Below are 27,759 nucleotides of genomic sequence, written 5' to 3'. Positions count from 1 at the left end.
ATCCTACTCACGAGTAGTTGCTTTTAAGTCTGAATTCTTAAGAAGAAATCAGCGCTCTCTGATCATGGCGACGCGGCTTCACTCCGCAGGCTGGGTAACGACCCTCAGCACCGCGCCACTCACCTGCTACCGCTCCGCAGCCTTTAAAAAGGCTCCTTTGCAGTTTGGGGGGACGCAAAAGGTGCCCGCCGGGTCTCCTCGTTCACAGGCTTCCGCGCCTGTGACTTTTAGGGGTCCCCGCTTCACCGTAGCTGCGGGACCCGAACCCGTGGAGCAGACTTCCCCCGGAGCTCGGAGGTAAGTCCGCCATTAATCGCTGGCGCTGACCGGAAGTCCTCGCAAGACAAAATTAATCCGTTCCATGAGGCTCTTCGTATAGCGGTTTTTTCGTCTTGCGAAGCAAGCCCATTGACAGCTTAGCGGATTAGCGCTATTAGCGGTTTAGCGGCTTTTAGCGGATCAGCTGATAAGCGGCTTATCAGCGGATCAGCTGATAAGCGGCTTAGGGCTTAGGAAAAAGGGGGGGAGGGAAAAAACCCTGCAGGAACTCGCAAGACATTTTCGTTTTGCGAAGCAAGCCCATGGGGAAATTCGTTTTGCGAAGCGCCTCCAAAACGGAAAACCCTTTCGTCTAGCGGGTTTTCCGTCTTGCAAGGCGTTCATCTTGCGGGGCACCACTGTATGCCTCTGAATACCAGTTGGTGGGAATCCCTAGTGGGGAGAGGGCTAGGGGACTCAAGCTCTGCTCATGAAGAATTAAGAATTGGGGACCTATAATTTCAAAATATGGGATCTCTAGCAACTAAAACCTGTTCCATGTTACTTGTGGTTATGCATCCCAATTATGGGACTAGAGAAGCAAAAGGCTTAGATGTGTCAAATATTCCTAAATATAGACATGTGTTAACATTAGATAGGCTCAATACCTTGCCCTCTGCATTTACTACAAGGAATATTTCAGGATATTTCACCTTATACACTTTTAATGTTTCTGTGGGATTGGAGAAGTTGCGTCTGTGACACGTCTTACTAAACTGTATGTTTTGAGCAGAGATCAAATGAAATTCAATGAGATCTAGAGGATTCCTTAAATGAGCTAATTGGGTGTTTTACCTTGGTAAATAACAGATATCAGATTGTGGTTTTCAAGAAAAGAAAAAATGCAATGAGCAAAAGATTGGTGAAGTGCTGATTTAGACTTATTTCCTATACTATCGGGTGGTAAACCTCAAACCTAGGGACTGAATGCAGACCCCACTGCCCCCAGTCTCTCTATCCAGCTGTCAGAACTTTCCCCAGGCACAACCCATCCCAGCCCTTTCACTACGCCCTCCTTTTGCATGGCTGGAATGTAGCCAACTGTAGAAAGGTAGGAAGATTCATGTGTATTGGTCGGCCCCCTTCTGCATCTGGACCTTCTCACATTTTCCTCCATCTCCATCCACCACTGCTCTGCTACCTGAGGAAGCATTACATTAAATGCCACCTTAATTCCAAGGAGCACAAGGTAGTGTGTATGGACGGTTCTCTTCCTCCCTGTTTTATCGTTAAAGCAACCCTGTGAGATAAGTTAGGCTGAGAGACAGCGACTGGCCCAAGGTCACCCAGTGAGCTTCATAGCCAAGTGGGGATTTGAAACTTGGTTTTCCAGGTGCAACACTCCAACCGCTACACCCCACTGGTTGCTCACAAAGGAATGCTTCCTTCAGCCTAGAAGACATCTGTTATCATTCCCCACGATATCTGAGTCAATATGCATAGGTTGGAGGAGGAACTCAGAACATGGGTAGAGGAGGTGAAATGTTCTTGCACTGGGTCCTTGTGCTAACGGGACAACTCATTTGGGTGAATCTAAAATCCCCAGGTGCACCCCATCTTTCAGGACAGGCCCTCAGTATTATTGATGATGCACAGATTTCAGTTGTCTTGCTACCTGAAATTGCTTTACTTTTTGGATGTCCAAAGCAGAGGCAACAGTGACTCATTCAGAACTATACTCTGAATGTAGTTTTCACCTGAAAACTATACTCTTCTAAGTGAATTGTACCCTGTTTCCAGGAATGCTAAGATTGAAGTACATCTGCTTTTCTCCCAACCTCTCAGAGTTTAGAATAGTATTTCCAAGGGTAAATAAGAACACAACAGAAATTGCTTTTCTGAGAAAAAGCTGGGTTGGCAATGAAGGTGAAGATTTGGCAGGCGGGGGAGGGGAGTTCTTTCTTCTTTACAATTTCCCAGCTTTCAATTCATTTTTATTCATGTTATTATCTCTACTTAGAAAATGAAATTGTAAGAACTATTCTTCCCCCACAGTCTACATGCATGAAAAGGGTTCATCTCTTAGCTTGAGTTCTGCTACTACTTCCTTATGAATAGGTTGTTGACTACTCTATTCAGTATAAGGCAGCCTCCAATGTCTTATGGTCTAGCTAGCCATACTGTGGTCTTAAAGCTAGCTGGAAGGGGTGTGTAGCTTGAAAACTTGGACATTCATAGATGTTCTCTAAACTGTCTGTTACTTTGATATATATGTGGTGTGTTCCTGCCAGTTCAACAAATTAGGCCAGATGTGTTGCCCACTAATGGCAGGAGAGGAGTAGTAGTCAGCAAAAGAGATTTAGGCCAGGGGTGGTGAAGCTGTGGCCCTCCAGATGTTGTGGACTCCAATTCCCATCATCCCTGACTATGGGATGGTGGGAGTTAGAACATACTGACATCTGGAGGGCCACAGGTTCAGCATCCTTTCATTAGTCCATGAGGTAAATTCTATACTACATGTTACAGAAAGGGACCACTGTTTGGGTCAGCGGGCAACCATGTCTTCTGATGTATCATCCTGCCCCAAAAAGTGCACAGGGCAGGGGAGAGGAACTGCTGTTGAACTATAGCTCTGATCATCCTTGACTGTAGGGATCATCCACACTGGCTGGAGAATTGAAATCCTGGAGGGTCACTTGTTCCTCGCCATTGCATTGGTCTGAAAACCAGGACCACCAGCACATCAGGCGTAGGTGTTATTTAATTGACAGCCATGTTCACCTGACCTGACCTGCTCTGTTCTGAGGCATCACTTGAAATAAGTTTTTGCCCCTTGTCAGACTTTATCAGCAAAGCATCCACATCATCTGAGTCAGCTCCTACATTTCTCACAGACCATTTCACATTAGGATTGTATCTCTTTCATTTGTCTTCTTGAAACACTGAGGATGTTTTGCTCTTCTGTGTTTGACAGTCAGACAGAATTGTCTGTGCCAGGGATTCACAAAACCAATGTCCATTTATCTGTTGTGGGTGGGGGAGAAAGCTTTCTTCAATTCATTTGTGCTGTGGACAAAAGCCATCAATTGAAACCCCGTGAAACCTTTAAAGATCAGTGAACATTTTGTGCATCTTTTCTTTTTTCCCTGAACTGTAGGAGTAGTTCATACATATGTACAGGGTGAGTCTTTTAAAAGAGGCCCCATGGAACATGTGTACTCTGTATCCATGTGGCCTCTTTTAAAGGACTCACCCTGTATTTATCACTTGATGACTGCAGTGGCGACTGGTGTCCTTTGGGACTGGTGGGGATCGAAAGCAGAGACCCCCAAACAGTATGTGGTGTCTAAGCCAATGGCAGGCACAGTCCATTAATGCTGGATTTGCCTCCATCCTCCTCTCTGCTGAGTTGTGCAAGGGCAACAGTGAAACTAAAGAGGAGGAAGCTGACAGCCAGGATCACCTGTGGGCGGCTTGGAAGTAAGAAGGCAGGTGAGGTGAGGAGAGCACAGACTAGCATTGGTGGGGCGGTTCCTCATTTTCCCCAATGAACCAGCCTCCACTGGGTGACTATAAGGCAATGCACAGATGCATCCAAATTTTGGAACAGGGAAACTTGTAACAGCAACTGTAGGGCTCTCTCTGTGTAACTCACCAAACCCTTTATGAGCCAAGTCCATGACTCCAGTGGAATTCAGGCCGAGCTCTTAAGTGAATTTGGGCCCAACAATGAAGAGAGTGGATCAATGGTGGAGAGGGCTGACTGTAGACAGCAGGTCTCATGTTTTAGATGCATTCCTCTGGATATTAATTTAGCTGTTTGATCGGTTAAACATTGAGGCCATATGACTGCAATCCTATGCATATTTAAAGGTAAAGGTACCCCTAACTATTAGGTCCAGTCATGGACGACTCTAGGGTTGTGGCACTCATCTCGCTCTATAGGCAAAGGGAGCTGGTGTTTGTCCGCAGACAGCTTCTGGGTCATGTGGGTCAGGCAAACCAGAGCAGCGAACGGAAACGCCATTTACCTTCCCACCAGAGTGGTACCTATTTATCTACTTGCACTTGATGTGCTTTTGAACTGCTAGGTGAGCAGGAGCTGGGACCGAACAATGGGAGCTCACCCCGTCACAGGGATTCGAACCGCCGACCTTCTGACCACAGAGCCACCCATGTCCCTATTTATGCAGGGTTTAAATCTTGTGGTGCCGTCAGGGCAGGTGTTTGGAAGAGAGGTCCAGTGAAAAGTCAGCAGAATGAGCATGGGGATGATGGAAGCAAAGGCAGTATAACTGCCTTGCCACATTTTGAAGTGATTGTCATCTGAATGGTCTAAGCTCCCACTTTGAGTTCTGAGCCTTGAGCTACTGAACTGCACCGCTGAATAATCCCCACTAAACTCAGTAGGGTAGATGTGGAGGATCTCAGACCCAGGGGCTACATGTGGCCCTCCAAGCCTCTCCATCTGTTCACTCCCTCCCTCATCACACATCCCCCTGCAGGTCACATCCTTCACCAGTCCTTGTTCTCATCCTCTTTAAGTGTTTTTGCCTGGCCTTAAACTCTGATCATGCACCTTGTCTGGATGGAGGTTAGAGAGGAGCGAGAGTTGAAACTAGCCTACTGTACAAAGGTAACATTTACATTTGGTGTTCCATGTACTTTGGCCTCTGGCACTATCCATCACTGCCCTGTGGCCCTTGAAAGGTTGTCCAGTAGGGAATGTGGCCCCCAGGCTGAAAAAGATTCCCTTTTGATAGGGCTTGCTTCTGAGGAGACGTGTACATGAATGCTCTGTAGATATCAATTTCTTTCAACAGATGGATAGATATAGATATATGTGTTTTGCCCTTGTCATCTCAAATTATTCCATCATGAGGAGGGGCAAAGATCTAGCCAAGGAACTGCAGGAGGGAGAGGGAAAATCCCACAGCAAATAGATGCAAGCATGCAGTGCCAAATGAGGTTACATCTTACAAGTGCCAAGGAGGAGGCTAACAACTAGAGACAAAGTCTTAAAATTGAGGGGAAGCAACAGGCCAGCTGCCACTGCCTCTGCCTGTCTCTGTGGGAACATAAGCTGAATGTTGCTATCTCCCAAAAAATATAATTCCCCAGCCCCCAGTCCTTCACTTAGCTTGCCTTGACTGTTAACTCTGGTTCTTACAAATTGCTTGCATCCTCTAGTCGTCACAAGCTGAGTTTAGGCTAAAATGAAATTGCAGCACTTCAGCTGATTTCTCTGAAGGCAGAGTTCATTCTGGAATCTGATTTTTCTTCATCCAGGAAGCTTCTGTTGTGGTCTGAAATTTGCAACCATGATTCTGTAGAGGCAGCATAGTACAATAGATCGAATGCCAGAATCATTATGAGGCAGATCTGGCAGTTATCAGGCCCAGTTTGGACATATAATGAGTTTTGGACTTCATTAGGGCAACACCAGCTGTCCTTGGGAGCTCTCCTGGGTGCTGAAGAACCTGACTCTGAATACCTGTAAACCAGGCTTTGACTACAGGAATGAGGAACCTCCATCCCATGTGCCTAATTAGGTCCACCAGGCTTCCCCATTTGACCCTCTCAGGCCATCAAATATGATGTAAGGTGTGAGGAAGGTGAACATCAAACACATCCTAAAGGGTATTTGCAGGTATCACCAACTAGCTGATGGGTGGTGTCTTCAAAGACCTTTTCAATGTGGTGTACAAAATAGCACTTTGAGATGGGGCTTCTGAAGATCTCTGCAGGCAAAAATGTCATCTGACATCATTGTGACATCCGGTGAATGACTGCATCTAGCTGTCAGATGGGGGGAATAACAATCTGCCCTGCTTGGCTAAAAGGGGTTTCCCATCCCTGTGTTACTATCTGAAAACTGCTTCTTGATTATGGTGGTCACCAGGTCTCAGTTCTCCACAAGCCTTGCATCTCAGCCCTGCCAGAGCAAGGCATAAATAAATTATGTCCCACCAGAAAGACATACTCAGACGGCAGTGACTTGGTTAATTTACTCTTTTTAAATAACTACTGTAATAAAACTGGCAATTAAAAACAAGAAACGGAGAGAGGGAGAACACTGAAATTATAATGTGGCTATAACTGTAACTGCCTTGTTACCATGTTACATCAGAAAAGAACACACACACAGTGTCCTAAGGCAGTGTCTTAAAGACAGATTTATAATCACATAAGCCAGGGTTGGCAATATTTTGTCCCTGAAGGCCCTATATATCAGTGGGTAGGCATTTGAAGGCCACATGACAATAGGCCTAGCTGGTGGTGTCTGGAGCATATCCCTTCACAGGTATTCCTCTCTATCAGGGGTGAAGCATGAGGAGGATATGGTACAGGCTTTGGGGGAGCACAATCTCAGGAGGGGGCAGCAAAATTTGGTCAGGGGAGAATCTGGTAATCTGCAGATCTGTGTACAACTGCCTTCTCCATATTATCTGTGCTATTAATGGGCAGAAATTGGGGTGATCTTTTCACTTAATATTTCCAGGAGGAGGTAACGTTCACCAGAGGTTTCTCTGGGGTGGAGCTCACCATTCACAGTGACAATGTGACAGCTCCTTCCTTCCTTTTTATAAATCAGCCCTTCATCATACTAATCCTAGAGTGGGTTACAATGAAATGCCAATATAATACAAAATAGAGCAGCACCAGTGGTGTTAACCAGTTTCCATAAAAGCAGTTTCCGGCATCGGTAGTCTGGCTCCCATTCTGCATTTCCCACAATGTACTGGGGCTTGCATCATTCCGGGACACTGTGAGTAGGAAACTGTAGACACCAGAAAAAGAAAGAAATGAATGGTGGAGTGGTCTTCTTGGAGTGGAAGATGTCTTCTGTGAAATTTCAACCCAGCTATGAAGTTAAAATGGAAAAGGGGGGAAACCACCAAAGAGGAATTCAAACAAATAGCCAGCACGTGTAGACACAAAGTCAGAAAAGCTAAAGCACAGAATGAACTCAGGCTTGCTAGAGAGGTTAAAAGCAACAAAAAAGGCTTTTATGGGTATGTTCGTAGCAAAAGGAAGAACAAAGAAACAGTGGGGTCACTCAGAGGAGAAGATGGTGAAATGCAAACAGGGGACACAGAAAGGGCTGAACTACTCAATGCCTTCTTTGCCTCAGTCTTCTCCGATAAAGAAAACAATGCCCGACCTGAAGAATTTGGAGCAAATGATTCAGCAGAGGAAACACAGCCCAGAATAACTAAGGAGATAGTACAAGAATACTTGGCTAGTTTAGATGTATTCAAGTCTCCAGGGCCAGATGAACTGCATCCAAGAGTATTAAAAGAACTGGCAGATGTGATCTCAGAACCACTGGCAGTCATCTTTGAGAATTCCTGGAGAACAGGCGAAGTCCCGGCAGACTGGAGGAGGGCAAATGTTGTCCCTATTTTCAAAAAGGGGAAAAGAGAGGACCCAAATAATTACCGCCCAGTCAGTCTGACATCAATACCAGGGAAGATTCTGGAGCAGATCATTAAGCAAACAGTCTGTGAGCACCTAGAAAGGAATGCTGTGATCACCAATAGTCAGCATGGATTTCTGAAAAATAAGTCATGTCAGACTAACCTGATCTCGTTTTTTGACAGAATTACAAGCCTGGTAGATGAAGGGAACACAGTGGATGTAGCCTACCTTGATTTCAGCAAGGCATTTGACAAGGTGCCCCATGATATTCTTGTAAAGAAGCTGGTAAAATGCGGTCTTGACTATGCTACCACTCAGTGGATTTGTAACTGGCTGACTGACCGAACACAAAGGGTGCTCATCAATGGTTCCTCTTCATCCTGGAGAAGAGTGACCAGTGGGGTGCCACAGGGTTCTGTCTTGGGCCTGGTCTTATTCAACATCTTTATCAACGACTTGGATGATGGACTCAAGGGCATCCTGATCAAATTTGCAGATGACACCAAACTGGGAGGGGTGGCTAACACCCCAGAGGACAGGATCACACTTCAAAACGACCTTGACAGATTAGAGAACTGGGCCAAAACAAACAAGATGAATTTTAACAGGGAGAAATGTAAAGTATTGCACTTGGGCAAAAAAAATGAGAGGCACAAATACAAGATGGGTGACACCTGGCTTGAGAGCAGTACATGTGAAAAGGATCTAGGAGTCTTGGTTGACCACAAACTTGACATGAGCCAACAGTGTGACGCGGCAGCTAAAAAAGCCAATGCAATTCTGGGCTGCATCAATAGGAGTATTGCATCTAGATCAAGGGAAGTAATAGTGCCTCTGTATTCTGCTCTGGTCAGACCTCACCTGGAGTACTGTGTCCAGTTCTGGGCACCACAGTTCAAGAAGGACACGGACAAACTGGAACGTGTCCAGAGGAGGGCAACCAAAATGGTCAAAGGCCTGGAAACGATGCCTTATGAGGAACGGCTAAGGGAGCTGGGCATGTTTAGCCTGGAGAAGAGGAGGTTAAGGGGTGATATGATAGCCATGTTCAAATATATAAAAGGATGTCACATAGAGGAGGGAGAAAGGTTGTTTTCTGCTGCTCCAGAGAAGCGGACACGGAGCAATGGTTCCAAACTACAAGAAAGAAGATTCCACCTAAACATTAGGAAGAACTTCCTGACAGTAAGAGCTGTTTGACAGTGGAATTTGCTGCCAAGGAGTGTGGTGGAGTCTCCTTCTTTGGAGGTCTTTAAGCAGAGGCTTGACAACCATATGTCAGGAGTGCTCTGATGGTGTTTCCTGCTTGGCAGGGGGTTGGACTCAATGGCCCTTGTGGTCTCTTCCAACTCTATGATTCTATGATTCTATGATTCTAAGTTCAAAACCTTAATTAAACATACCTGGGAAAGGTACCTCTCCTTCTCCCACCCTCCAACCGCATGATTGTGCAAGTCCTCCAAATCAGTTCAGGGTCCAGCTCCTGATCATCCTGGGCTGTCTAGGAGCCCAAATCTGATCACGATAGAGCATGCACAACCCTGATGTAAAGCATATGTTTAAATGCAGTCTTTTGTGGGGGTTTCTTCTTCTTCTTAATTGCAGCTTAATGCCAGAATGTGCTGGAACAGACCTAAGAATTGAGCATATGCGAAAGAGACACAAAACATAAGGAGATTTGCCACTGCTGGATGATCCAAAGTGAATCCAGGCCCCGGTTTGATAATTGCTACCCGCTTTTAAGAAACTGAAACTTTGGAGGGAAAAAATAGATACCTTCCCTGAGAATTCCTGAAGAGGTGTCTAACTCAACTATAGCCTCTCTCTGAAGCTTTAGAGCCCTTAAACTGTTGCTATCACCTGTGGAGGAAAATGCTGTTTTGCTTTCAGTGTCTGCGGAGAGAGACTTCCACATCGGATGAATACTAAGCAGAAATCTGACTTTTCAAAAGAACAAAGATATGGGAAGGGGGAAGGAGGGAGAGAACCTGAATTTGAAAGGGGATTTATTTCTAGAGCAATCCGCTTAGGTGTTTTATTGCGTACACGCTAAAGAGTTTAGAAGAAACAGTTAACTCAAATTAAAAACAAAATGAAAGGAGACGAAGAAAGGGAGGCAAAGCAAACCATTAGCTAAGGCAATGATAGCTGAAGGCAAGTGAATTGCAAGCGGCCCTTTTCATCTGCTGGGAGTGTTGCAAGAGCTATGGAACCACAGGAAGGAGACGCAAAATAATGATGTTCCATAGTTTTGGGGTGGGGATGCTTCACTTTGTACCTGAGGTAGTGTGTATGTTGCTCTAGGACCCAAAAATAAGCAGGATGGTGTACCGGTGTCTGGAGATCAAGGGTCCATTAAAGGTACAGAAAAGCAAAAAGCAAAACAAAAATATATGTTGGCAAGTCTAGACCTGACTGTATTCCTACTTTGGCCACAGTGGGGAGCTTGGTTTAGAATTTCAGAACTGAGGTGAAATGGGCTGGTCTGCTTGGGGAAATACACTTTTCACTGATTCCAATTAAATTCTACTCAGAGTAGACTTATTTGATTTTTTTTGTTATTATACATAACATGCAACCATTTTACTTCTTTATCGTATGACCTTTGGGTTTGTTAACATTTTATGATGATCTGTATTCCTACATATAGTTAAGGTGATTTGATTAACTTTCTCTGAGAGTTTTAATTTTATATCTAATACATTTATTAATTTAATGCAAATTAATAGGGAGGGAGTGTTGGTGCTTGCAAAAAGGAGGAGGTTAAGGGGGTATGCTACCCACCACCAAAGAACTTGCCATGTCATTTTGCTACTCTTTTCTCATAGACATGGCCCCTGTTTTCAATCCCAGCCCCTGTGAATTCCAATCAAATGTTCAAATAATTAAAGCAGAGGGTGTGGAATCACAGGCTCTGGCATCAAATGAGGCTGTCTAAGTTTCTCTATCTGACCCTCAGGACTCTCTTCAGACCACAGGCCCTCCCCAGACATACTATCTCTCTGGTTCTGTTTTGAGAGCTTTTGACTGGCTAGAATGTGTCCTTCAACTCTGATCATGTCTCTTGCTTGCCTGGATGGAGAATAAAGAGCAGTATGTGAGTGTGTGCTAAAGCTACTCTACTGTCCAAAGGTCAGATTTGCATGTGTTGCTCCACCCACTTTCATCTCTGGTCCTGCGACAGTGCATGGAAGGAAATGTGACTCTTAGGCTGAAAAATGTTCCTCATTCCTGATGTGAACTTTCACCTTGGCCATACAATGTTTGCCAATCTATTTAATTGAATGCCTTTTCTGCTTTTCTTCTCTCAACCCCACCCCCACCCCTGCCATTATTCCAGAAATAATAACAATAGGTTCAGCGAGGTGGTGCGGCTGAACTTTGAAATAGCCAGCTTCAGCAGTCTTTCCGGAACACAGCCTATCACCTGGCAGGTGGAATATCCTCGAAAGGGGACAACAGACCCAGCCCTCTCTGAAATCTTCATTTGCCAGAAGGATCTCGTCGGGATTGTTCCGTTGGCGATGGTAAGTGAGTTCACGTAGACAGACGTAATCCTTTTCAAAATTTACTTTTATTGCCATTTATTAATTCTGAGGCTTCTTACATGGTGAGTACTGCAACGTAATAATTTATTTTATTCTGCCTATCTCGCAAGCAGCTCAGGATACATGGCTCCCCACTACCACCATGTTATCCTGACACTAAATAAGGTTTTAAAAAGAAACATTTGAGAAAAAGAGGGTTAAGATATTGTGGCTTTTTTCTGATTTCTCCCCCAGTCAGAATCCAACCTGCATTTTATGGTATGTCTATGACAGGGATGGAGAACTTGTTCTGAAGAAAAGTGCTGAACAAAAAGGCAATGTTTACCACCTCCTCCCTTCCCATCCCTTCCCTTCCCTCCCCTTCCCTCCCCTCCCCTCCCCTAACTCTACCTGTTGCACTGCTGTTCAGATAAAGCCCCATGCCCGGCCATGCTCTCTCCTGCTTGCTCCTTCAATGAGTGAGCAAGAGGACTGATGGGTTGTCTAAGCTGCTTGCTCTCTCCTGAAGAGGCCCACAGGGACACGGGGTGGGTGCCAAGACCTCTTGCGAGACTCCTGTCTCCCACTCAGTAGCCAGGAGGCAGCAGCTCTGAGGCACCTTTGGCTTTGTGGCTGGGGCTGGAGAGGGTAGAATTCCTGCCCGGCAAAGCCCAAACTTTTCCCCAGCCTGTGCCAGTCCTTCTCTGGGGCTTCCCTCCTGGCATGTGTCCTTGGGCAAGGCATGCACCCAGCAGCAGGAGCATGGAGAGGAGAGCTGCCAGCATGCCCAGAACCCGCCAGTGCCCACCTCACATGAGCCCCTCACACAGCACAGCCAATGAGAGGTGGTCAGGGAAATGATGTGCTTTGTGTCTCTACCTGCTCTCCACCACCATCCTACTATGCCTGCTGCAGCTGGGGCTCCAGCACTCCTGGGACACCACCAAGCCTGCCAGAGAACACAAGTTGCTGCTCCTACTGGGAGCTCACAGAGCTGAAAAGGTGAACAAGAGAACCAGCAGGTGGCAGGTGACCCATCTGAAGAGTGGTTACTGCAGGGGTGCAGCAGAGTCCACCTGTTGCTTCCAGGGGATATCCCATACAACATTCACAGGATTAGGGGGTGCAATGCTTGCCTTGCGCTGGGTGCTGGCAACCCACGCTAGGCCACTGCATCTGCCCACGTGTCAGTGCACTGGGAAGACATTGCAAGTTCTACATTGCCATTCTTATTTAACTACCTTATCTGTGGTGACGCACCGGTATGCCTTTATAAAGGCTAGATTCAATGTTTTCCCATCAAATGTGTTGGGTAACAGACTCTCCAACGGACAGATCTCACTCCTCTGCGACTGTAAAAGTGGATCCATAGAATCATTATATCATATAATCTACTGTTGTCCATTACATTCGGCTTCACGGTCCAAGTTTCTGGCCCCATATTTATCGAGAATTGCTGATGGACCTCAGGAAGCCCAAATAATATACCTATTAAACGACGAAGATACAAGTAGATCCCTTGCAGTCGCTAGATACCTGATTAATGTTTTATTTCAAAAGAGGAGAAATGGAGCACTGTATGACTCTGACAGCTTAGCTAAACTTAAGAACCATTAATAAGTGCCAGAACCAAGATGCATACCCCCCAAAATCTGATGGATTTGAATTGCGGTTTACATAGAGGGAGCTTATTGTGTATAGTGTTTACTTAACCGAAATAAAATTGGTTTTATATGGGTGTTTTAACTTGGAACTGTTTAAATTGTATTGTTTATGGATAAATTTGGATGTATTGTTTCCGTTATGAGCCAATGGCCGCAATAAATCTAATCAATACATAGCCATTCAGCTCTGACTACACAGGGACATTACTGGGGGTGAGCAAAGTCAGGTGAGAGCAAGTGATGACGTTGTGTTCAAACAGGCAAAACAGAAAATTCTAGGCAGCAGCTGGGAGTGGTTGAAAAAGAAGTTGGGGTGATTTTGATGGGAGGAAAAGTTTGTGGAATAACTGTGAATAGCTTTGACTCAGCCCCAGTTAGATTACAGAAAGGAAAGCAGTTCAGACTACTTGATGTTAATGGGCAGTTCAGGAACCTTCTCTTGGTGAAAGTCAATTGCGATTTATAGTACTTGGTCCCAAAAAAGAGAGGAGGGGATAAAAATCAGACAGCAGCCTGGTACGAGGACACCTACTAAAAATGTGCTTTGAAACACCTTCTTAGTGCTGAGTGCATCTGTTTCTGTGCCATGCCTGGTGATAAGACATGGCGGGAGCTCTAATGTGTTGCACTGATAAAATCCAGGTGTATAATGTGCCAGTGGTTTTTTTAAAAAAGCCTTTGCTAGCAGGATATGACTAGATAAAGGAAAGCTCCCTGCTTTCTCTTTAGCTTTGCAGTTCCAGCCGGGCTCTTTTAAAAAATTTCTTCTTCATTTGAACGTTAATCTCCTGCCGAGCTGATTACCTGGCAATATCCTTGTTCGGAATCACAGAGAGACTGAGACAGAGGGAGAAAGATAGAGTCAAAGGGAAAGTTTGATGCAGCCATCTGCTAAGAAGTCAGAATTGCTCTGTGCATTCAGGCAAGCTAAGTGCTGCCAACTCTATATTAAAAAATTTAGGTCCCCTGTGTTATGTACCAAGTTTTCCCCTCGAAGTTAGATTTTGGAAATTTAGAACAGAGTGGGGCCTGTGGAGGACCTGCTGATGCAGTAGAATGAAATAGTGGAACTCTGAGTACAGGTGGGCGGTCAATTTGCTTTCTCTCAGTTTCTCATTTTTCCACTCAGTTCCCTACATTTCCGTAGCAATTTCTGATTTATTTATTTTAAGTCTTCATGTAAATTCATGAGTATCTTAGTGTGAAAGCATTTTTATGAATTATTTTTACCAATGTATGCATTATTATGTACACGTTTCCCTAATATATGCATTATTCTACAAATCATTGGGTTAAAGAACTGCATGGCAAAATTAGGAGAAGTGTGAGTTTTGAAGATTAGTATATTGCTTTGAGAAGAGAAGAGTGAATTGGGTCGATTTTCATTAAGGTGAATGGGGGGCACCCCTACAGACTGCATCTCGGTTTGGATGGAGATCCTCTTTTTGACTGCCTGAATGTGGCCCTCCAAGCCTCTCTCTCTGGCCCTTGGAACTCTCCCTAGGCCACACCCCTCTCTAGCCTTTCATTGCAACCTGAGCACTTTTGCCAGGCTGGAATGTATCCTTGAATGCCTCCTGCTTGCCTGGATGGAGGATGGAGAAGGTTGTGTGAGTGTGTGTAAAAACTAGCCTACTGCCCACTTTTGCCTCTGGCCTCACTCATCACTGGCATGTGCCCCTCAAAACATTGCCCAGAAGGTCCAGTATATCTGAAGGAGCATCTCCACCCCCATCGTTCTGCCCGGACACTGAGGTCCAGCGCCGAGGGCCTTCTGGTGGTTCCCTCACTGTGAGAAGCCAAGTTACAGGGAACCAGGCAGAGGGCCTTTTCGGTAGTGGCACCCACCTTGTGGAACACCCTCCCACCAGATGTCAAAGAGAAGAACAACTACCAGACTTTTAGAAGACAGCTGAAGGCAGCTCTCTTTAGGGAAGCTTTTAATGTTTAACAGACTACTGTATTTTAATACTTTGTTGGAAGCTGACCAGAGTGGCTGGGGAAGCCCAGCCAGATGGGAGGGGTATAAATAATAAATTATATTATTATTATTATTATTATTATTATTATTATTATTATTATTATTACTAGTAATAGAGCCAGTGTGGTGTAGTGGTTAAGAGCGGTAGTCTCGTAATCTGGGGAACCGGGTTCGCTTTCCCGCTCCTCCACATGCAGCTGCTGGGTGACCTTGGGCTAGTCACACCTCTCTGAAGTTTCTCAGCCCCACTCACCTCACAAGGTGTCTGTTGTGGGGGAGGAAGGGAAAAGGAGAATGTTAGCCACTTTGAGACTCCTTAAAGGGAGTGAAAGGTGGGATATCAAATCCAAACTCCTCCTCCTCCTCCTCTTCTTCTTCTTCTACTATATGTGTGGCCCTCAGGCTGGAAACTGATCACACCTCACTGATGTAAGCTGTTTTGCAGCAGTGTGGAGCAGTAGCAGCTCTCAGCAGTCCTGAAAATCCCTCACCTTCTCAGCCTCCAGCTTCCCAGTCCTGTTTCTCTTGCAGACTGGCTCAGACATCTCAGTTGTCACAGTTGTTCCTTGCATCCTGGGGAGAAAGGCTCTCTCGCCTTATCCTCCTTCCTTCTGATCTGGCAGGCAAAGGCAGCAACTGTGGGCACATATGGTGGCTGCGGCACTTGGCAGCCGCCGGATCGAAAAGCATCGCTCTGTGATGTCGCTCACAAGCAAGCAGCATCTGTGGCGAGAGCAGGCTGGCACATCTCGATTCTGGCCAATTCTGAAGTTTCTCCAGCATCTACTGCTCATGCTGCTACAGCAGCTGTAAGGTTGCCCGTGGGGCTCTGTTGACTGGGCTGGCTTATGGTATCACTGTCTTTTCCGCTACATACTGAGGCTTAAGTATCATTTTTACCTCTTGGTCGTCAAGCTGTGGCTTAGAGGAAATGCTGCAAAAATCCTCCTGGAGAACAGTCAAGACAAGCTCATGGTGCCATGGAAAGAACACAGACCGTTTGCTGGAGTTTCAGTATGAAATACAAAAGACAAAGCCATATATACGTAATAAGCACTTTTCTTAAAAAAGACTGCTTGTCAACTCCTCCTCATCAGTGTCTGAGCTTCAGCGATGTCACAGAATGTGCACAATTATTCCAACTTCTAGGAAGAGAGCAGGCAGTTGTGAAAATAAGGCAATGTCTATGGGTTGCAAAAGATTTTGTGGTTGGAGAGGAAAGGAGGGAGTATAGCTGAGTGGGCAAGCAGAGTGGTGGAGTCCATGTTTTGCATGTAGAAGGTCCCACATTCAATCCCTGGTGACTCCAGCTGAAAGGACCCTAGGGAGGAGGATTGTCAGAGATTTTGGAAACCCTAGAAGGCTAGCCCAGTCCAGGAAAAAAACGGTCTCTTCCCTCTCTCCTACCCATGCCTCGTGTTGTGTTGTGACAACCTAGCAACAGAGGGATGCATCACTTTGATGGTTCTGAAGCCCCTTTCTCAAAGTATTTGTGAAAGGGGTGAGCAGTTTCATAACCTGGGCATGGAGAGTCTGTTTTTCTTTTGGATCACTTGCTGTGCAGAATGAGACCTTCCTCAAACAATTTTCTTTTTTTTTTTTTTTTTAAATAATTTTTATTGGGTTTTTACATTTTATAACAACAGACACACACACAAAGACAAAGACAAACAAACACACAAATACAATTACATACCCTAAGTTTCTTTACCCACTTTCATTGACTTCCCCCCACCCCCTCCTCTTACATCCCAATTCCAAAATTAATTCAGCAAGTTCTTACCTAACCTCTTAAAGATATTCACATTGCTTTTAAAAATTAAATTCTTTTGTTTATCTATATTCAACTATCCAATTCTCTTATAATCATTAATTTCTTTTTTTTTTAAGGTCGATCTAACTTCCCCTTCACAAATTTTCCCTTTATTATATTAATTATAGGTCACATTGACCAAGTAAAACAAAACATAACATTTTATAATTCTATTCTCTCCCCCCCCTGCCCCGGTTTCTGTCCCTTCCTAGACAAATGTCCAGAAAACAAACAAAAAATATTTCTAGCCCGGATTCCTCACGTCCGAGGCGTCTGATTCTCTGTCAGTCCCTCTCTGCCAACTATATTGGTAGTCCTCTTTGATGGTCCTAAGACCCCGAAGGAGTTCAGTCAGAGTCAGATCATATTTTCTTTCATTCAGAATGTTGAAGAGTGTTTGCTGCGAAAGACCATCTAGTTTTCCATACTCAAGAGAAAAGTCCCAATCATATTGCTTTGTTCTTTCTAGTTTTAATATTCCAAGTACTCCAGGGGCTTCTCTCTTCTTCTTTCTCATCTTTCGCAGGTCTGTAATCCAGAGGTCTTCTTGCTCATACTCTAACGCTGCAGATTCCTGGTTGATATTTTCCACTTGTAGTGTCTGAACTCCTTCTTTTTTCTCTGTCAATTCCAAAGGCATCTCTTCCTGCTCAGCTGCAGAATTTTTATCATGCATCTCCTTTGTGCATTCAGCAGAGTTGTTTGTTTCAGGATTCAAGGTCATAAAAACTTTACTCAGAGCCATACTCTGCTCCTGCAGGATTCCCACGAGAAAGAACATTTTTTCTATCTCCGCCAGTAATTTTCCCTCTGCAGCCATTGTAATGTCACTAATTCCCCCTAGGGGGCTTTCAGTTATTTAGTAGTCCTTTTCCAATAATCTGTTACTTTGTTATTATCAATACTTTGTTTCCAATCGCCTCAGTCCAAATGTATCAGCTTTAATTCCAAGAGTTATTAAATAGCAAAATTCTTTACTTTGTCCGCCCGTTTGACAGCTTCTTTGACAGCTGTCAAACTCCTTTCACTTCTTCCTCCGGGACCCAAATAGGACACTCCCGGGTTTTTTGGGGGGGATACACACAAAGTTCCAAATTCCCTTTCTCTCCAGCACAAAAATCTTGTTCTATCAAATTTGTGAGAAACTTTTAAATCATCAAAACAGTATTCATTCCGCCTTAATTCTCCGTTCCTTGCTTTGAAACGTCTATAAGTAGAGGGGGTGCGGACTTCCCTTTAACACATCCCCCGATCGTGCCGAATTCACAGGATAAAATTTTTAAAGTCCAAATTCCACTACTCACGGGTCCTTTGTTATCCAGTCCAAATTTTGGGAAGAAAGTCAGCGCTCTCCGGCCATGGCTTGCGGCTTCGCTCTACTGAGGTAGCGGTCTACTCTCAGCACCACGCCACTCTCCGTACCCTCTCCGCAGCCTTTAAAAAGGCTCTTCGTGGGTCGGGGAGGGCGCTTAAGGTGCCCACCGAGTCACCAAGTCCGCAGGCTTCCGCGCCTGCGGTTTCTGAGGGTCCCCGTGTCGCCGGCACGGCAAGACCCGTCCTCAGTAGAGCCGATTCCCTCCGGAGCTCGGAGGGAATCCGCCATTAGCCGTTCGCGCTAACCCGGAAGTCGCTCCAATTTTCTAGTAGCATTGTGGAAAGGGCCACATTCCATGGCATTACAGAGTCTGAGGACCAAGATGCTGCTGACAGACATGCATGTGAGATACATGCATGTGAGATACATCCAAGGATGCTCAGACCTAATGGGAAGACAACTATCCAAACTATACTTGCCCCCTCCACCCAGTGTCCAGTCAGTGGCTTTTTTATTGCATTTATACCTCATCCTTCCAGACCATCCAAAGTCTCTTTCTATATATATATATATATATCACAGTTTCTCTCTCACACACACACACATTTTGGCTTCATAACCACCCTGTGAGGTAGGCTCACAGTAACTGGTCCAAGACACCCAGTGAGCTTCATGCCTGAAGCAGGGATTGCAGCCTGGCTGTCTCCATTCCTAGTCTGACATACTATCCACTGCATTAGACAAAATTTCAAGTAGTGAGGCTGCCACTGAGGTTTGTACACTGGTACAGCCTTCCCCAAGCCCTGAAGCCGTCACTGAACTCCAATGCCCATCATCCCTGACCGTTGACCCTGCTGGCTGGGGCTGATGAGAGTTGGAGCCCCAACAACATCTAGAGCAGTGCTCTTCAACATTCGATCCCCAAGTGGTGCTGGATTACAACTCCCATCAGCCATGACCATTCTCTGTGTTGGCTGGGGCTGGTGGGAGTTTAAGTCAAGCAACATCTGAAAAACCAAGATTGAAGAACCCAGCTCTAGAGTGAAGTTTGTGGAAGGCTTCACTAATACATGGCAATTACATCATCACCATTGAAGAACGGCAAGTGACCCAGTCAGGACGGTGGGTCATTTTTCTGTGCTTACAGAGGAAGTCCTGGATACTGATTGACATTGACTGATTGATTGATTGACTTCACTTATATCTCACCTTTCCTTCCAACTGAGCCCAGGGCAGCAAAAACGCAAGCAATAAAACAATAAAAACTTATTTAAAAGTTAGCTCAGTCAGTAGAGCAGTCAGTAGACTCTTAATCTTGGGGTCACGGGTTTGAGACCTATGTTGGATGAAAGATTCCTGCACTGCAGGCGGTTGGACTAGATGACCCTCGAGGTCCCTCCCAACTCTACAATTCTATGATTCTATCTTAAAAACAATTCAACTGCAGGTGCAGACAGGGAAAGATCTCTGATTAAAAGGCTTGTTGAAAGAGGAAGGTCTTCAGCTGCCAACAAGACAACAGAGATGGAGCCTGTCTAATACTTAATGGGAGGGAATTCCAAAAAGTGGGTGCCACCACACAGAAGGCAAGAACCCAGCCCACCTGACATCCTTTCCTCTTCACTTCTGATTCCCTCCTCCCATTCTTCCTTCCCACAGTAATTTCTGATGCTGAGCTGTTGAGAGTCACGGAAAGGAAATATCCATAATGGTGATGAGAATTTGTCTAGATAATGAATTGTAAACCAAAGAGCCGAGCAAGGCAAAACATGTGTCGGATAACAAAGTGAAAGTGAAAAGCTTTAGAGGGTTGTTTCTTTTCCTTCTTAAAAAAAATAATAATATTTATTTGTTAAATCCTTGGAGGTAACTCATTATGTTGCTGAGGCTTAAAAAATTCCCAGTGAATTTATCATCCTTCCCTCAGTCATTACCTTCCATTATGATAAAGCGTTCTTTCTCATTAGTGCATTTATTTATTTATTTATTTATTTATTTATTTATTTATTTATTGTTTCTGCTGTCATCATACAAACCCCTTAAGGACCTCATTAATTACTGCTTGGCAGAATCAAGGTGCTTCTCAGCAGCCTACTGCTTGATTGCTTCCTGGAACACTCAGCAAGAAATGTTTAAGGTTTTTGAAACAGCATCAAAAGGTAGCATTTGGACTTTTGACTCCCTGAAACAAACACCTTGTCAGAAGAATAACTGGATAGTACTTCAAGGGACCCCAGCAGCTTTCTCACCTGCACCTTCCTTTTTGGAATATTGGAATATTCTCTGAATATTCACTGAATATTCCCAGAATCTGATATTTGGTGATAGTTACACTGTTTGGTTACTGGTGTACAATGGTGTGTGTGTTTTAGTTTTTTAGTGTTGGACAGCATTTGCTGGTTCCTGTTCAGTAGCATTTATTATCTGGATTGTTGTTGTTGTTCATTGGTGTGTAGTGTTATTTAAATTATGACTGTTTCTTGATGCACAAAGGTATTTAGTATCAGACAGGTTTTGTTTGCAGTGATATTATTACATGCAGGTCCTGCTCTCTGCCAATTCACTATGCAAAAATTCACTCATCTGCACGTAAAGAATTATGCCCAAACCTCAGTATAAACACAGCATATTCAGTTATCCGAACATCAATACTTCCTTATTTCCTTGTTTCTGCTTTACTGGTTGGCAAATCAGGAATCAGGAGAGACAAATAATCCCCCCCCCCCCTTGTCTCTGTATTGCTGGTTGGCTGCTTCCATTTCAGAAAGAAAGAAAAAAAAAAAAAACCATTGAAAATGCAGGGGGAGAGATTGAAAAAATGCCAGATTAGAAATATCTCCATTGGAAATATTGAGTGGGATGGGAGCGTCCCCTCCGACATCCACCTGACATCCCAGCTGCCATCCGTTTGTTTCGAGAGTGACCTCCCCATCCCAGTAAGCCTGTGAAATCCAGAGTCTAAAATTGCCAAACTGCCCCACTGACATCTTTGAAATGCACTTAAAAAATTAAGGTGGCAATATTTGGAATATCTTTCATGAGAGCTGCTGAAGCTTGAATTGGAACCCATGGACCTGTCAGGTTCTGCCCACGTGAAGAGCATTCATGAGCAGAAAAGGACTTTTGCCACATCAGCTGGTCATGGATTTTGCTTGGCCTAGAAGGCCTTCAAAGGCTTCCTGGTCAGATTGTGACTTGGCCTGGACAATGTCCATATTGTATATTTTTACTGCTGTCTCCTCTTCTTTCTCTCTTGACTGGGCAGCTTCCTACAGCTCTGAAAAGGGTTTTCTTTTCATAGGAACCTTCACTTTAACTTGCTGAGAACTCTTCATTGATCTGCTCCCCTACATGTCATAGTCTCCATTTTAGATGGTAGATTTTAGCATTTTGATGGCTGTCATGATGGATTTAAAAGAAAATAGGTAGGGCCGGTTGAGGTTGGCATTGAAATGTGAAGTCTTTGAGAGATTCCGGTGTCAATGTCAATGTCAATGTCTGCCTCATCAGAGAGATTCCGATGTCAGATTCTAATTCTTAAAAAAGTTTGGTTAATTTTGCATATCAGTGAATTCCAAATCAGCATTGGTTGTCATGTTTGGTCACAGACCACAATAGACATGGTCTAGGCTAAAAAGGATGTGTTTTATGAGACTAAGTTAGATTGCTTTGAGAATGTGCTGGCACTGTTCCAAATGTTGGACCATCAATCCTGTTATGCCTGAGCATTGGCCATACTGGCTAGAGCTGATGGGAGTCCAACAACATCTGGAAGGCCCCAGGTTCTGCATCCCTGATACAGGCCAAGCCCTTGAAAATCCATGCCACCTCTTTTCAGTAACATTGCAAAAGGCATTAACAACTGAAGCCCACTGCACATTGTGAGTGCTGTCACGCTACAATTGTTAGCGTCTGTAATAGCACGCTGGAGAGAACGGAAACTTTAGCAAATGAAATGGAAAGGAGAGGATTGGCAGCATTAATTTTAATCTGGACTCCTCAAGTCTGAGTTCTCCCCTGCTTCCCCTCCCTGCTTTATCAGCCTGATTGTCCCTTTTGCAGGATTTGTTACCTCCCCAAACAATAATAAATGCTCTTGCATTGCAATTTATTACACTCGTAAGCCTTCTGAAATCCCCTATTAGTGAAAAATGGTTACCCTGCAGTTTGTACGAGCTGATGTCTATCGAATACCAAGTATCAGTATTGGCATTTTGAGGGATGCTGTCCTCCGTCTTCCGAGGAGGCTGTAACAAAATAAGGATTCACTGTGTTTTGTGGGAACTCTGGGCGAACGCAAGCCAACCTTTCTCAAACATGATGGCTGAGCCTTCAACATGCAGCAAAAGTGGACAAAAGAACTCTTTTCACTAAAGCATTTTTGAATGATCACCTTTTCAGTTTTTAAAACATTTCACATGCAAAATAAGCACATGGAAGAGAAAGGCTCTACCTATATTCTGTCCTGCCTTTTCCCTCTATGTTGGATGTTGTGCAGATTCCAGAGAATTCAGGCATCCAAGAAACTGCAGAGGGCAGACCGGGGAAAGGAAAGCTCAGGTCCAGGGGCCAAATGTGGCCCTGTAAGCCCCCCCCCATCTGGTCCTTGAGCCCCTCCCCAGGCCACAAACTCCACTGGCCCTGCTCTGTACCCTAAGGGCTTTTGCCTGTCTGGAATGCAGTCTTGAACTCTAATAATGCCTCTGTTTCCCTCCATGGAGGAAACATAGCATGTGCAAAAGTAATATCGCATTGTTCCACCCACTTTTGCCTATGTCCCTGCCCCCAACTGCCCCTGGAAGCTTGCCCAGAAAGGAAGGTGTCCCTCAGGCTGAAAAGGTTCCCCAGCAGACCACCAAAAAGAGGATTTTAGAATGCAAGGAAATGTACCCACAAACCTCTCTTGGCCACCTTAAAAGCAGCCAGCAAAAACCCTGCATCCCATCCATAAGAATTTCACCAGCATGTTCATCTTCCCTTTCATAACCTATGAATGCCGTTTATCTTCTCATTCATTGCTGGAGATGGGAAGCCACAGCATGAAAGCCACTGCTGTTGGATGCCTCAGATTCCCCCAACCTAAGACCACAACCCTCATCATCCCTGACTCTGGCCATGCAGTGCCTGGGGCTGGTGGGAGTTGCAGTCCAAAACAAGTGAATGGTCACACGGTGGGGAAGGCTTAAATGTACTCTGGTAGCACTGTGGGTTAAACCACAGAGCCTAGGACTTGCTGATCAGAAGGTTGGTGGTTCGAATCCCCATGACAGGGTGAGCGCCTGTTGCTCGGTCCCTGCTCCTGCCAACCTAGCAGTTCGAAAACACGTCAAAGTGCAAGTAGATAAATAGGTACCACTCCGGCGGGAAAGTAAATGGTATTTCTGTGCGCTGCTCTGGTTCTCCAAAAGCAGATTAGTCATGCTGGCTACATGACCCGGAAGCTGTATACTGGCTTCCTCGACCAATAAAACGAGATGAGCGCCGTAACCCCAGAGTCAGTCATGACTGGACCTAATGGTCAGGGGTCCCCATACCTTTACCTTACTCCGTGTTGAGAAATTCCCTGCACTTCTCAACTGTGGAGGATGGTGCCCCTTGAGATGGGAAGGGCAGAAGGCAGGGAGGCCAACAGTAGCTGGAGAAGGAACCAATGCCAAGGGGAGCCAGAGTCAACAGCAGGTGAACCCAATTAATTCTGGTTTGAACCCCATTTCCCTCCCTGCTGAATTCTACAAAGGCAATGCTGGTAAACCATTCCAGCTCCTGCGTTGGTCCTAAGTGAAGAGCAGCAGGGGCGCCGACTTATAAAAAATATTGGGGGGGGGGCCAAGACCTCCAAACCGCTGCTGCTGGGGGAACAAAAGGGGCGAGCCCCGGGCTGCCCCGACCTTAAGTGAACCTGTGAGGGCCCGCCCTTTACGGCAGCCGATTGGCTGCCGCCGTGGGCGGTGAATATTAATGAGCTAGGGGGAATCCCCGCTTCTCGCGGGGCTGACGCCAGCCCCGCGAGATTGTTGATGGGTCGAGAGCCCGCAACCCCACCCCCTCTCTAGATCGGGAGTGGCTTTGTTTTAACTCATTACTGAATGTATTTTAAAAGGTAACTATCGTCAAACAAGGAAAATAAAAAATACCAACATAATTTTGTGATTTTACAAAGCATAATATAACTAATAATTTTCTTAAATTATTGGGGGGGCAGAGCCCCCCCAAACGAATTTTTGAGGGGGCTCAGGCCCCCTCAGGCCCCATGGAGTCGGCGCCTATGAAGAGCAGGCACGTCAGAGAATTCTGATGAAGATGGGAATTGCCCGTGCTCACTTACTTGTTCCATGTCTGAAATGGAAATCAATACAGCAAATATGAGCAACATTCACTTTTGTTGCTTTCAATCTGCAAACGAAATGTAATTGATGATGGCTGCCGCTACCCCCCCCCCCCCTTTGCATTTTATTTCTATTGCATTGAAACGAATGGGGTGAAATCACATAATGACAATGTAACATGTAATATACATAATTAATTATGTGCATTGTGTAAATTACTGGTTATCTTCTGCATTATTAACATAGACAGTAAAATCATACCAAACAGGAAGAAATTTGTTCTTACTTTTTTGACCTCTCGAGGTCTATAAATGGATGTGGATAATATAATAAATCATGAATACATGTAGAGCTTCACAAACAAAGGTTTTGGTAAAAAATGCAGCTCATCTACCTGGAAAACATCCACGTCTATGGTTGCTTTTGTTTTAATAGACTTGTTGTAATTTCTATTATCTCAAAAGTCTTGAATGTATTACTGATGTTTCTAGCCCCCTTTTTGTCTTCACGTTGATATTTCATACCTGTTTTCCGCTATAATTCTGTTCTATGCTTGATTTTGCATCTCAATAATAATTTTAAAAGATATGTAAATTGCTTAATCTCACCACAGTGAAAAGCAATGAAAAAAAATGCAGGTTTTTGTGTGTGGAAGATGACCTGCAGTGGCACAGAAACAATGTGGCATATGTCAACTACAGGGTGGAATGGAAAACGATGCCCTTTACATCTCGTTGTAAGGAGTTAGGTAGGTGAAAGCTGGCTGAGGACAGGTTGAGCTTTGATGTTGGCAGAACCTTGTTTGCCCAAGCATATCAGCTTCCAGTGCTACTCAATCCATAAAATAAGGAGTTTGCTGTTCCGTTTTGACAAAAAAAAAAAAGTTTCCTTGGAAGAAAAAGAGCGAGAGCAAATGGGTGCACTGATTGTGAAGTTACTCCTCTGCTTCCCCTGCCTCCACCCCCTTTGTTGGCATTTTTATGGCTGCTTCACCATCACATTTCTCTCTGCCGCATGATCAAGTGCCTGTGTTATTACTAGTGCTTATCAAAAATTAAAGAGGTGCCTCCAAAATGAGGTGAGAGCCGGTGGTAATGTCTCCCTGCAGACTTGCCAAATGGACTAAATTAAACTGAGATTGTACTTTTGTTATTTCTTTATATATATATTTTTGGAAGGGAGCTGGGGTAGGCAACTTTCACTTGGGCTGCTTTCTCTCTCAAAATTGGATTCTGAAAATAAAACCCGCAAGTAGATGCCCAAGTGCTCAAGCGTCATTCCCCAGCACCTCTTGCTAAAAAATTGAAGAGCTGGAGAGATGTCTGCAGGATGCATTCCTCCCGTTACAAGGCGAAAGGCGCACCCTTAATAAACCCCCATCCTCTTAATCTGCAAAGTTAAAACAAGCCAGAACCCCCCCCCCCAGTGCGGTGTTAGAAATAACTTAATGTGCAATGCAGAGGTGGGGGGCAGAGGTTGGTGTGCTTTTAAATTATTTATTTGATAACACTCTTGCCCTAGAGTATGTGGGGAGAGAGGGAGAGGAAAGAGAAAAAAACGAGGGCCTTGTTTCTTAATCCATTATCCAGGGATTAAGTCAAGCCATTGATTGAACCATCTAGCATGTTATTGTCTGCAGTACGCCCCAGGAGTCCTTTTCCAGCCCAAGCTGTAGCAGACGCTGGGAACTGAACCATGGACCTTCTGCATACAAAGCAGAGACTCTACCACTGAACTATGTTCCTTAATAGTTTGCTAGTTTCTTTAATTTATATCCTGACTTTCCCCTCAAAGGAGCCCAAGATTGTTAAAAAAACAACAAAGGAATTTCAGAAATAGACTGGAAAGAGAAGCTGCTGAATTGCAACTTATTACCAAACTTAAAACCATGGAGAGACCTGGTCTGAACAAAGACATTGGATTCTTATCTCATTATACATGACAAAGCCATTTTTCACCTTCTCACCCCTTGCTTTTTCCTGTAAGACCTATTGCAGTCGTTAAGAGTCGTCAACAGGCTCATCACAGCTATCTGCCAATCACCCATTCCCACCACCCTTCTGAGTAATACCCCTCCCCACCTTCTCACTATATAGAAGGGTCTGGTGACTTCTGTTTCAGTGTATCTGAAGAAGTGTGCATGCACACGAAAGCTCATACCTAGACCTAACTTAGTTGGTCTTTAAGGTGCTACTGGAAGGAATTTTTTTTCTTTTATTTTGTTTTAACCATAAGGTTGTTAGAACAGTACGATTTAACCTAAAATAAAACAATTGAAAAACAATTTCCATTGCATTCAGGTCTTCTCCAAAGGCATCTGGTTGGACACTGTTAGAATAGGATGATTGACTAGATGGGCCTTTGACCTGGGTTCAGTGGGACATTTCTTAGGTCTGACGAGCAAGGTAAGGGCAGCCTGGTCCCAAATGAATATAAAAGCCCAATTAACAGCTCACAACCTTGTTCTGGCCTAGAAGAATCAGATCTTCCTCTTCTACCTTTTTGCTCCACTCCCCTTTCCTCGTGTGTTTTGTATTTTTAAACTTGTATGCAGTTGGGGCTGGTCCATTAGGATGAATGGGGCACTGTCCCACAAAGCTCAGTCAGTCTTCATTCAAGGCCTCATTCTGTCTACATTCAGCCTATGGGATGATTCTGGCTGTCAGTTTCCTTTTTCATTAGCTTCTCTGTTGCCTTTGTAACACTCAGGGCCATCTTAACCATAGGCACCAGGGGTGCGGGGCACCCAGGCGCCAGGCTCCCAGGGGTGCCAGGCCAAGAGTCCGGGGCCCAAGAATTGGAGTCCAGAGAAGTCCAAGAATTGGAGTCCAAGAATTGGTGCAGAGGCTTGACAACCATATGTCAGGAGTGCTCTGATGGTGTTTCCTGCTTGGCAGGGGGTTGGACTCAATGGCCCTTGTGGTCTCTTCCAACTCTATGATTCTATGATTCTATGATTCTATGAAGAGCCCAGCCATCGGTCAGAGCGCCATGGCGGGCTCTTCTGCTGCAGGTAGCTCTGCACCACAGGTTCGGGGGTAAGCGAGCCAGCGAGATGCTGAGATGGCTGCCCGGCTCCATCCTCCTGCGCGCCTGGGATTGCCGTAGGGCCATGGAGAGGCCCGCCCAGCGCAAGCTGCTCACACCACAAGCTGCCTGGCTTTGCTCAGTCGCCGATGCTGATGCCTCGGGCTGGTTTGTTGCACCGGGCTCCTCATGTTTCCAGTTTTCTTTTCCTGAGCAGAGATAAGCGTGGTGTCAGTGGATCTTCGCACCCATGCACCGCTTATGCTTAAGATGGCCCTGGTAGAAGGTTAACAACAGGAAGATTTAAAGGAACTATTGGACACTCAAAGCAGTAGAGACATAAGATGATCAGAGCCCGCCCGAAATCGAAGCATGGGAAGTCCCAATAAAAATTTATAATTTGGCAGAATATTTGGACTATATGAT

At 44.9% G+C, this 27,759-nt stretch overlaps 1 protein-coding gene across 2 annotated transcripts in view; it reads left to right on the top strand.

The window, feature by feature from the left end:
* Positions 1 to 27,759, top strand: part of LOC309330532 (transmembrane protein 132C-like) — a 276,077-nt gene that overhangs the window by 189,837 nt on the left and 58,481 nt on the right. For both annotated transcript variants that reach the window (XM_081842225.1, XM_081842226.1), the window contains exon 4: positions 11,021 to 11,207. In XM_081842225.1, the coding sequence (XP_081698351.1) occupies positions 11,021 to 11,207 (187 nt within the window). The remainder of the gene's footprint in view (positions 1 to 11,020; positions 11,208 to 27,759) is intronic.

This window comes from Podarcis erhardii (assembly GCF_964252035.2).
Source record: "Podarcis erhardii genome assembly, chromosome: 15".
In the NCBI taxonomy this organism is placed as follows: Eukaryota; Metazoa; Chordata; class Lepidosauria; order Squamata; family Lacertidae; genus Podarcis; species Podarcis erhardii.
The sequence above is the reverse complement of the archived record's forward strand: the minus strand, read 5'-3'. Positions and strand labels throughout refer to the sequence as shown.